This window comes from Thunnus thynnus, chromosome 5 (genome assembly GCF_963924715.1).
Source record: "Thunnus thynnus chromosome 5, fThuThy2.1, whole genome shotgun sequence".
NCBI lineage: Eukaryota > Metazoa > Chordata > Actinopteri > Scombriformes > Scombridae > Thunnus > Thunnus thynnus.
In genome coordinates this window covers 10,057,185-10,069,661 of record NC_089521.1, presented here as the reverse complement: position 1 = coordinate 10,069,661, position 12,477 = coordinate 10,057,185, and the positions used below count along the sequence as shown (strand labels likewise).

General features: G+C 42.0%; 1 protein-coding gene across 5 annotated transcripts in view; it reads left to right on the top strand.

Moving 5' to 3' along the window:
• Positions 1–12,477, top strand: part of bicd1a (bicaudal D homolog 1a) — a 37,523-nt gene that overhangs the window by 18,773 nt on the left and 6,273 nt on the right. For 2 of the 5 annotated variants that reach the window (XM_067589117.1, XM_067589121.1), the window contains exons 2-8: positions 2,602–2,814; positions 6,799–6,951; positions 7,743–8,240; positions 10,200–10,586; positions 10,756–11,514; positions 11,608–11,759; positions 11,891–12,101. In XM_067589117.1, the coding sequence (XP_067445218.1) occupies positions 2,602–2,814; positions 6,799–6,951; positions 7,743–8,240; positions 10,200–10,586; positions 10,756–11,514; positions 11,608–11,759; positions 11,891–12,101 (2,373 nt within the window). Of the gene's footprint in view, positions 1–2,601; positions 2,815–6,798; positions 6,952–7,742; positions 8,241–8,711; positions 8,765–10,199; positions 10,587–10,752; positions 11,515–11,607; positions 11,760–11,890; positions 12,102–12,477 lie in introns of those variants that run through there. The other 3 variants (XM_067589116.1, XM_067589119.1, XM_067589120.1) reach the window with 2 other exon arrangements.

Here is a 12,477-nt window from a genome sequence, read left to right as displayed (position 1 = left end):
TTGGCTTGTTTATTAGAAGGGCTGGGTATCAAACCTTTTCTGATATCAATCGATCAAAATGTGTCCATAGCACAGAGTATTGAAAACTGTCAAGTACTGAAATGTCTGCTCAGATTTGTAGTGTGTCTTCATACTGCTGTTCCTGATTTAAATCACAGTTTTGCCCATTTTACACTGTTTTATTCAGGGGAAAGTTCTTGTCTATTGGTTTGTGTTGAGACAATTTAACATTTTAGAAGGTTGGCAATTTTTGCTAAAATGAAAAAATGGTTTTGTAGAAAAATATATGTACTAGACTATATATTCCTAAAAAGCAAAAAGTATCATTTTGGTGACTGTGTCGATGCTCAGGTATTGTATCAGAAATAGTACTGATACAATTAAAATGATCTCTTTTCAGTTATCTTTTTTGCCTTAGAATGGGCCTTCAGTATGTTTATAGCAGGAGCTCATTCCCAAGACATGCAGTAAGTTTGAGATGTAACATCTCTCCTGTTGAATTTTACTCTGAGTATCTCTCTAGGCAGACTTTTGGGTTCACCATGTGCTATAAATGATACTAGAAGTCCAACAGCAGGACCCCGTGGGGCCAGATTTTCCCTTTTCCTCCTGTAGGGCTCAGCTGTGGCTCTGTGGCCCACTTGGAAATTGACAGCCTCTCATCTGAAGCGAGAATGTGAGCTCATTCAGTCACACTGTGCTCAGAATTAATCAGCTGTTTTGTTCCAGAGGCCCTCCCTCTTAATCATTCACTAGAATCGCACCGTGCCTCCCAAGAGAGGGAGAGAGGGCACAAAGGTGAGTAAAGGAGAGAGTGTGAAGGAGAGCGAGAAATAAAAGAGATGCAGAGAGAGAAAATTGAGATAGAACAATAATAATAATAATATGGTACTTTTTGCATGAGTGTTTTCAAATCATTACAAAACAAGTCCTTGAGGACAGGTGGTTTTGTGGTTGAATGGCTAGATGTTCTGTGTATTTACAGCCGTTTCATTGGACGTTTTGCTTGCTCCTATTCATATGCTAACTGTTACATTTGTAATTCAACAGGAAAACAAAAGGATCTATTGAATTAGAATTAATATTTTCACCGGGGAATCAGTAACAATGTAAATTAATGCTTTATTTACCTGAATTACATCCTATAAATAAATAGTGACTTTATATTGACATAATGGTAAAGTGTGTGCATCATTTTCATAGATTTCAGCTGTTTGACCATGACAATGATGCCCAATGATGATGATCCAGAACAGCAGGTCACATGTGACAGAGGGAGATAGTCAATAAAGATAATTGGGACAAAAATGGTAGCGTTTAAATCTCCCTGCTGGAAAATTGGCTCATATCATTAACTCACACATAATCACACACCAATTTATTTAGCCCCCCAAACAGCAGTATGAACTCATAACTTTTCCACTCTGTGCCAGTGCTTTATATACTCCAAGATCTGTACTAAAGTAGATTTCTGGCTGTAATAAATCAGTCCTGTCTAACAATAGGACCTCAGCTTACAGCACACTGCCTGCTTAACCTGTTAGGTCATGAATCAGAAGTAAATAGAAAAATGAAAAACGATTAGTGCGGTGGGAGGAAAAGACAGCTGCACACTGGAGCTCATGTCTTAGCCAAATAATGGATGCTTGTTCCTTATAAATGATTCATCTCAAACAGAGAAAATGTTGTTATTATGACGAGAAGACTCTTTGTGAATTATTAATACTCTAGTCTAAAATATATGAATCCCTTATGATTTAGGCTGTACGGTCAATTTGGTCAAGTCCAGGAACTGCACCACGGAGATCATATCCATGCATGCTGTAATGTTTATGGTGTCATGTAGCAATTGTAAACCATAAAATATTTTTCTGAGGAAGCAGTATTGATCCTCTGTCTTTGCAGAGGCCACTGCGGACACCGTACTCATTTTTCCTGCTGATCTGCCGAGAAAGTGAAGGATGGCTCATAGTGTTTATTGAACCACTGAAGCAGCAGCTGCATAGATGTTGAGGAGGGCTAGTAGGAAAATAGTGCAGGGCTGTTCATACAATATAAATGACATCATTCCCTTAACATTGCATGAAGTGACTGTATATGTATTACTTTAGCAAAAAGGGTTGCCACACTTGACTAGCGTGCTTGTTGCAGTATGGTAGGCCTGTTGTGCTGTCGGTTCCTGCTTTGATTTTCTCAATCAAGCCCCGGCTCCTTTATCATGACAAGTCAGCTCTCAGTGCTGTGAAAACCTGTGTCAGGAAAATGGGAACAGTGTGTCTATTGATCACAGTGAAACATCATCCCACATAGACAGAGAGCAGGTATCCTCGCGGGACAGCCACTGTAAGTGTGCTGTCGGTGGTCAAAAGTGCAGCAGGAGTACGCCTAGTGGCCATGACTGTGAAAGATGTGCTAGATTTACATGCCAGTGGGTACAAATCCCCCTCGTGGATTAGGATGTTGATGTTATGTGACAGGATTTGGATCAGTGTCACTTTAATTTTGACTTTACAAAAGATTGAAGGTTGTTTGTTTTATTCTTTTTTGTCACTTTTGCATTGCTTTCACTATCTAACCGTCTCTCCTTTTCCACCTCCCCAGGCATTCGGCCAGGCTTACACCAACCAGCGTAAGGTGGCAGAGGATGGGGAGACGAATGAGGAGACGTTACTGCAGGAGTCAGCCTCCAAGGAGGCATACTACATGGGCCGTCTGTTGGAGCTGCAGACTGACCTGACTCTTAGCCGTTCTGTGGCGTCCAACGCCCAGTCAGAGAATGAGAGGCTCAATATACTGGTGCAGGAGCTACGAGAGGTGAGCTTGTAAACTCCGCAGACGGGTGATTTATTACTTGGTGCTAGACCAGCAAAACACATGAAATCAGGCATGTAATATATGTCAAAACAGCACTGCATTAGCTGACAGTACAACTTATACGACTGGGTGAACACTGATTTTAATAATAATATTCTATTTTTAGTTTTTTCCTTGTATTAGGTAAAGCAGCCTTCCTCTGATTTTATAGATAATGTTCAGTTTATTTGTCATGAGGAGCATAACTCAGCCTGTGGAAACAGTTGTATGATTTATTTTGTGGCTTTGGAGGGAGCTTTCCAAAGTTAAAAAAAAAACAAACCCTAATGATGTCATGAGAGAAGTGGGCATAGCAAACAACACTATTGAGCTGCCTTATGGGAAATGTAGGATTTACCATTTTTGGAACATGACCCATACTAGAGACTCAAAGTCAGGATATCTTGACCAATATCTTGTTTTTTAATCTGTCTCAGTAAATCTGGAAAGATCTTCAATTAAGATGTGATTGAGCTATAGTTGGTAGCATTTATTATTTACACATTTTATTACTGAATATTTATTTTAAATATGTTAAATACATTTATGTAGCGCTTCACAATTTGCCTCTCATTCCGCCATTCACGCACACAATAAGCTACTATACAAGGTGCTGGCCACCAACCTGTGATTAGTGGACGACCCGCTCTACCTCCTGAGCCACTGTTCCTATTCTGTTTCAGTGCTGTACTGTAGAAATGCAGCAACTGCTGTCTGATTGTGATGTGTTAGTTTTAGAAATTGTTGTAAATGTTTAATTTTCTATCAATCATGAAGAGTATGCAGACGTGCAAAATAGGCTGTAGTTCCATAGAGGTTCGCTGGTTGTTGAGGCTGAGTTTAAAAAAAAAATCATTAATTAAGGCATCCAAGTAACAGAAAATGCAAGTTTTTGTGCTAACTTTTTTTTTTAAAGTTATGGCAGGTTTGTGAAAAATGTATAGCAAACTATTAAATCTAGTATTTAAGCATACTCAGTCATTATTGCAGTTTATTGAATTTAATGTTTTCCAGAGTCTGTCCAGCCTTATTTACGGTACATTCATTTACATTAGTTTACATCAGTGTGTTTGATAAAGGCAAAGGTCACAGTGACAGGCAGAAAAGGGTCAAACCTCGCACAGAGAAAACAATATGCATGTGCGTACGTGCATGCATGTCTGCAGCCTCTGTGGCGGGCAGCAGAGGGGTTCGAGTTGGGGTCAGACATCGCGGCCACGACCCCATTGTGGGGGGCAAATCCGGTGCTAAGCTGTGGAATAAGTGAAATGCCCTGAGCTCGGCACATGTGTTGGGACAGAGTGAGCCAGGCTGCTCGCATCACACAACCAGCACTACACTCACAGGACACACACTCTCATTCACTTTATTCATTAGGGAATGTTGTGAGGTTGAATCGTTACTATACGCATGCTGTTTTAACCCATAAAATGTCAAATGTAACAATGAATGTAAGCAGAAGTAATGTATTTGCAACAGGTTCATTGGTCAAGATAATCTAGAGTTTAGAAGCTAATTACTTGATAAACCCAGTTGACAGAACATATTCATGATGAGTTGTTATTCTTCCAATGCACACCTGTCACCTGTTTGCATCATGATCATGGCTCTTTGATGATGTGTTCATCAAATGCCTTTTGCTTCTCTTTGAAATCCTCATTAGGAGTTGCCTTTTCACCGCAGGAAGCAGGTGTTGCAGTCACACTGGGGGCTTCGTTTGTCACAACCTGCGTCTAATTAAAAGGTTTGCTGGTTCTAAGCAGCCTTTCATAAACATTATTAACATATCAAGAAAGAGCTTCTGGGGAAAGTTTACTTTAGCCAGAGAAAGTTTGCTGCAGCTGTTTTTAGTCAGTAAGTCAGAATTGAAATGGATTTTTGGACTAACAAATACATTTGGCATCTAATACAGTTCATATTATCATGAGTTTTTGTGATTCAATTATGTTTTCATGAATTTATAAAACCCCAATTCCCCCCATATGCATGAGGTAACCATTGATAATGATGATGATAATGTCAAGATATAGACGTCTGTATATTCAATATACAAGAAAAGACAATCACCTACAGTATATCTTGGAATCTACAAGGGAAAATATGCACAGTACCAGTCAAAAGTTTGGACACACCTTCCCATTCACTTAAATGAGAAGGTGTGTCCAAACTTTTGACTGGTGCTGTACCTAAACTAATAAAAATGCCTAAACTTACAAAGAAAATTAATCCTATAGTTGTGAGTCCACCTTACTTTACATTTATTCTCTATCCTGTGGCACCATTTTGTATTTATTCTCCATTGCCACAGCAACAGTGATGGGAATGATGAATGAATACAAGATGGCTGGACTTCTGCCATGCTTGCCATTGTATCATGAATCTATTAAAGTTGTCACAGTCACAATCTGTGCTGTGAGCGCCAGGTCAGGGGTGGGTTTCCCAGCTCTGCCCCGTGGCGGGCTTAGAGCCAGTGTTGTGTGCCACACTGTCCCTGACCCCGGCTGCTGTAGCCCCCGATCAGCTACGCTTCTGTAGAGCCTCACTGACTGATAATTGGCCTCTAATCCTGTGCACTTCATACCCAGCTCAAGACTTAATTCCCCACATTGTCATGAATATGTAATTGGACAACATGTAGCAATGGAGGGTAATTGTCATTAATAATACCGCTCCTAAATTGTGTTATTGTATCGTTTTCTCTGGCAATTATGTTCTTAAGATGTCATATTTTGGTGTGCTCTTTTGCTAGATTAGTACAAAAGTATTTTCAGTGCAGCTGCAGAGACAGCACTACTGTACTTCTATGGACTCTGCAATTTAGGCTCCATTAGCTTCAAGAATATAGGAGCTGCTGTCAGCCACTGTACAAATCAAAAGATTCAGTGTATCATAACGGGCTTTAGTTTCAGTCCAGTTGCCAGTTCCAAAAGCCCCCCCCCCGTACACACACACACACACACATATAAAGAGAGGTTGAAAACCCATAAGAGGCCATATGTGTCTCAGCTCTCTCCCTCCTGTGTGTATCCACGCCCACTCCTGACACTGTGTCTGGGTCAGCACTTCTGCCATATGTACAGAGAGCTGCAGGCAGCTCTGCAGTGAGACACACATACAATAAATTCATTATTTTGTGTTCCACACTTAATGTAAGGTCTCTACTCAATAGCTGCAATGTACTATACATATTTAGTTATGTATGTGTTTAAAATAGGAACATCATTCCTGTTTCCTGGTTTGAAGATACTGTATAGCTAATCTTTTGCATGTACATAAGAACAGTTGTCAACTATCTACTACTGATTACTGTAAAAATCCGGCAGTGAGATCTTTAACCCATGAACTAACCATCATCATTCACATTTATATTATTATATTATTTCTGAGGTGTTTATCTGATGCATTTTAAGTGACCTAGACTGAGCAAAACAGAGAAGATATTCATCCATATCCCTACTTCTTGGAGTAAAACTTACCATCAACAGTTGTGTGAGCACAGATGATTTTTCTGAGGTGTCTAAACGGTGCTTCCCGAGTACTGGACGTACTGTAGATTTATGATTTATTTGGTTGGTGCATTTCTCTCATCTATACTTTGTCTGGTCCAGCATATGCTCATGTTTCTACCTCTGTACAGCGAGTGACCCAAAAGAATGATGTTCCTGGGAGTCTGCAGGTGCTGACTCATTGCATCGAAGATGACTGCGTTTCATAAACTTTCATATCCTCAGACTATAAGTATTTGTATTCCCCTAGTACAAGGTTGTGGCATTACTGTGCATATCACCCCATTTTAAAATGATTGAATATTGTCTGACATATGAACTTTGGCCATCAAGAAGCATTTAATTACACTCTTCTTCGCCTTTTTGCTCTCTTCTTCCTCCTCTTGCCTCATTGTACCCATCCCCCTCCCTCTTTCCACCCCTCTATTCTCCTCTCCAGAGTAACGAGATGCTAGAGCTACAGAGGAGCAGGATGAGGGAGGAGATCAAGGAGTACAAGTTCAGAGAGACCAGGCTGCTTCAGGATTACACAGAGCTAGAAGAGGAAAACATCACCCTGCAGAAACTGGTCTCCACACTCAAGCAGAGCCAGGTCAGTATGAAAAATATCAGCACTGTATTACCTTGTACATCATACAGTGAAACTTTGCCCACTTCTCAAGTGAAGTGAGAGCTAAATTACACCACACTTACAGTATGTACTAATTCTGTCCCACATAGCTTTGTCATCACTTTTAATGGTGACACACCAACCCCCCTTCTCATTTGAGAAGAATGACTCACACTCAGTTTCTCATAATCACTTCCAATACCACCCTCAAATGTGCTCTCCTTTATGTTTCTGAGTAGGTTAACAGTTCCAGGATGTGTATGATCACATAGTGCTGTGTGCTCATCACCCTTTACACCTTTATTTCTTGTGAGAGGTTGTCTCACTCCCCATCCAATCACACAGAGCCATATAATATCCTTTTCATTCCAATTTTGAATAATACACACTGTATATCAATATGATATGAATATTAAAATGTAAGACTAGATACCATATTTGCTGGTCTTAAAGGATGCATCACATCACTAAGATGAATTTCAAATCAAATTTAAATCCCTACTTGTTGACTAATGATTTTTTTAACCATTGATGTGATTCATGTACAAAATAATATATGAATGCATAATTCTAAACAAAAACATATATATACACAGTAAATATCAAAAAATCCCTGAATAATTTTATTCATGCCTCTCTCTTGGCCTTTCTATTTTGACCTCGGTTTGGGCCATCCAGTGCATAATTAACTCATCAATGAAATAAAATTCAACTGTTTTCTACTCCTTCACTCTATTTTCTTGCTCCCTCCTGTCCTCTCTGCTTCTCTCCAGGTGGAGTATGAGGGACTAAAACACGAAATTAAGGTGCTGGAAGAGGAGACCGTTCTTCTCAACAGTCAGCTTGAAGACGCCTTACGTCTGAAGGAAATCTCTGATGGTCAACTGGAAGAGGCCCTGGATGCTCTCAAGAGTGAGCGTGAGCACAAGAACAATCTGAGGAAGGAACTTGCCCACCACATCAGCCTGAGTGATAGCGTGTACGGAGCCGGGGCCCATCTGGCGCTCACTGTCACTGGCGTTGAGGGCCTCAAGTTCCCTGAGGAGACCAACGGAACCAACGGCACCAACGGCAGCACCATCCCTACTGCTAATGGCAACAATGAGGACAGCAACCGCCGCAACGGACACCTCCACACAGGCACGGCGTTGGCTAAGATGAATGGGGACTATCGCCCAGGGCGGAAGGGAGAAGGTCTGCACCCTGTGCCGGACCTGTTCAGTGAACTCAACCTGTCAGAGATACAGAAGCTCAAGCAGCAGCTGCTACAGGTGATTTATGGTACAAAAGGTCACACAGAAGGGTCAGTAAACCCCCCAGTAAATCAAATTACCCATAAAAACCCAAATAAAATCTCCAGTGTTGACTTGCAGCCACTAGAGAGTACTTTTTCTTGTTCAGCCCTTCATTGGATGTTCTCATGGACAGTAGTGGCGCCACATGAATGTCACAGGCTGTTTGTTGAGTTGCTGTCTGGGAAGATTTCAGTTGCTTTAAAGAGGGATATTGAGGGATATACTGTGGAGGGAAGAACCCAGCAACACACAACACATTGGACAATTTCTATGTGTGTGTTTATTGCTCCTCCATTCCTGTCCATAGTTTGCCAGTGGTAACATAAAGGAAATGACAAGGTGATGACATTTTGGGAACAAGAGAAGTGGGATAAAAAATACCACCGAGCACCAAAGGCTTTACTGGATATTTAGCTATTTGTTATGTTGATGTTTTGTCTGTTATAGAGAGCCCTGTCAGGATCATTAGCATCTGATAGGCAGGGGGAGCAGATGCAGAGGTAAGACAGTAACTGACTTTTTATGCTTTTAGGTTAGAGAGAAGAAGACTGAAATATCCTAACAGGGAGGGAAGATGTTAAAGATGTAAAGTTTTACATAATTGTTTTCTCCACAGGCACTCTACTCTGACATTTATGCCATAATTAGTCCCAACCTGACATTGTGATCAGCTGATATGTTCATAAACACAGAGAGTGTAAATGAGAAGCTTATATTATATAGTGTAGGGACTGGACACTTTTTTCTGCCTTTCTCACATGAGTGCAGCAAACACTCATGACCATTCACACCATACAGGAGGAATACATACAATATGTTGAACGACATACAAATCTAGGTGGATTAGATTCATGCAGAAATCGAATTAAGTACATTTTTGTTCTAGTGGAGCTCAAGTGGGAAATTGAAAATTGGATTTAAGGCTGCTATCTTAGCAGCATGCAACACAATTACTCACTAGTCAATTTTCCCTTTAGAGTTGATTACTCTAGCCTTCTAATTGCTGGTTGAATTTTAGCAAGTCATTTTTGTCTTTCGCAGTATGGACACCATTAAAGAATGTCCATGATTTCATTTTAGTTTTTTAACTCTAAGCATAAATTATTATTCCAATTTGAATTACTTATTTAATTCTTCAGTGATTGTCAAGAGCTGGATCAATAAAGTTTTACGCTTTCAGTGTTGCAGGCAATTCATTCCCCTGATCGGATAACTGATCAAACATTTAAACAGCTCTTGACCTCAGTTTCAATAGTCTAAACCATCGGATTTAATTTTGGACACTCCTTTGAACACCTTTGTACAGTCAGGTCAACTGATATGATACATTGTTAGTCTGTGATTTGCATGTGTTTGTTCACTTAGTGCCTTAGTAATAATGATAGTTGCATAGTACACTGTCTTTATCTTTATTAGCCCCTTAATGTAATGGAGTTTAAGTAGGTCATACTGATTATGCTTCTTTGCGTAACTAAGCCTGAGTCCTTCCATAACTTTTATCAGCTGCGTCTAAATATTGCCGGTATTTTATGTTCATTTTATTGTAGGTAAAAGCATGTACATTGATTGGTTCGGCTGTGTTTGCCAGTAGTATTCATTTGTTAATGTGAATGAAAACATCAGTGAAATTTATTGAGCATTATAAATATATATAATAAGAATATAAATTAAATAATGATATATGAATATATAAATGATCAAGATAAAGGCCTTGGAGTTAAAACACTGTCCTGTATTCTGTGCATGTATATATAGCACCAGTCAAAAGTTTGGACACATCTTCCCATTCCGTTGAATAAGAAAGTGTGTCCAAACTTTTGACTGGTGCTGTATATGTACAGTATGTATATCATGACACATCTGTGCAGCATTTTACTTCTTCCCTCAATGTCTTGACTGCCTCTCATGGCATTTCTCTAACCTCCCATCCTGCAGGTGGAGTGTGAGAAGACGGCGCTGCTCATGAACCTGCAGGAGTCACAGACCCAGCTGCAGCACACGCAGGGTGCCCTGACCGAGCAGAATGAGCGGGTCCATCGCCTCACAGAGCGCGTCAATGCCATGAAACGTCTCAATGGAGACAAAGAGCTTGATGACTCACAGGAGAGTGAGAAGCCTGATGGTGGTTCACCACCAGCCAATGGTCACCATGATCCTGATATACATGGGTTTGAGATCCTGGAGTGTAAGTACAAGGTGGCGGTGACAGAGGTGATCGACCTGAAAGCAGAGCTCAAGGCCCTGAAGGAGAAGTTCAACCAGGCTGTGGAGGGGCAGGGAGACAGCCACAGTGACGACAGGGTTCAGGCACTGAGTGAACAGGTTTGTCATTAGTACATTCATATATTTGTTTTTATTGCTGCATTGATTGCAACATTCCCCTCTGCAGCCAAGAATATCCTTACTCTTTTGTTATTGGATGCTATTATCTCACTTAGCTCTGTTTTGCAATTTATGACATTGTGAATGTCTGACTGATTTTTTTAAGCAGGTAACCCATTTGGAGCGGAATTGTCGTGAGGGCCGAGAGAGGGTGGCGAGCCTGGAGGCAGAGCTCCGAGCAGCCACGAGCACAGCCACAGAGAGTCAGGGCATGCTGAACGCAGCACAGGATGAGCTGGTAACCTTCAGTGAGGAACTGGCACAGCTCTACCACCATGTCTGCCTGTGCAACAATGAGACACCCAATCGCGTCATGCTCGACTACTACCGTCAGAGCCGCGTCACACGCAGTGGCAGCCTGAAAGGCTCAGATGACCCCCGGGCATTGCTTTCACCTCGCCTGGCACGACGCCTTGCTGCAGCCTCTGCAGCCTGCTCCTCTGAGTCCCCTCGCAGTCCCATGGACTCCCCATCCAAAGACAACAATCACAGTGATACACCAACCATGACAGTGGAGTCCCCAGCTTACCAGGGCAGCCCCACCCGCAACTCTATGGGCTCCCCAGTCATCAACATTTCTCCTTGCCCATCTCCAGTGCCCTCGGAGGCAGGTGGGGACCTGCGTAAGGAGCCCATGAATATCTACAACCTGAACGCCATCATCAGAGACCAGATCAAACACCTCCAGAGGGCTGTTGACCGCTCACTGCAGCTGTCCAGGCAGAGGGCTGCAGCCAGGGAGTTGGCACCCATGCTTGACAAAGACAAAGAGTCCTGCATGGAGGAGATACTGAAGCTCAAGTCCCTGCTCAGTACCAAGAGAGAGCAGATCGCCACACTCAGGCTGGTTTTGAAGGCCAATAAACAGGTGAAAAATTAAGGAAATTATGCAATATCTTGGGTAAACAGGGTATTAAGCCTACATGTAATAAAATGTTAAATCTGATTATCCACATTGCAGACAGCAGAGGTTGCACTGGCTAATTTGAAGAGCAAGTATGAGAATGAAAAGACGATGGTGACAGAGACCATGATGAAGCTGAGAAACGAGCTGAAGGCTCTAAAAGAAGACGCCGCCACCTTCTCGTCTCTCAGGGCCATGTTTGCCACAAGGTGAGAGAGGTTCTGGAAAAATGAAATGGCTAAAATGCGAAAATAAAAATGTAAACATTACCTTTAGAGTGTAAAAAAATGCACAGGGAATTTGCACATATTGACGTAAATAATGATTTCCATCTCTTTAGATGTGACGAGTATGTTACCCAGCTGGATGAAATGCAGAGGCAGCTGGCAGCAGCAGAGGATGAGAAAAAGACATTGAACTCCCTCCTCCGTATGGCAATCCAGCAGAAACTGGCCTTGACCCAACGCCTGGAGGATCTGGAGTTTGACCACGAGCAGACCCACCGTGGCCGCAGCGCTAAAGTGCCCAAGATAAAAAGCAGCCCGCCCAAAGTAAGTGGCAGAGCCTCCCTTACGGCTCCCTCCAGCCCTACCAGGTTCCACGGCCCCTCCATGATCACCACCCACACCCTGAGCACCTCCCTGACCCTCAGTAGTCCTCCTTCTGTAGACCTAACCACCTGTCCGTCCATGTATGGTACTTCAGACCCTCTTTCTGAAACAATCCAGACCTCAGCTCCAGCTCTGCTTAACTTGGCTTACCCCAGTTTGTGTCTGGGCCACCAGCCCATCATGATAGACTCTGATTGGCTAACCTTAGAGTTAAGCCGATTCATGTATTCAAGACAAGACGTAGGTCAACTGTCCCCATCCTATAGCTCTGCCTCAGCGTCTCCTTACCTTCGCCGAAAGCGATGATTCATTCTAA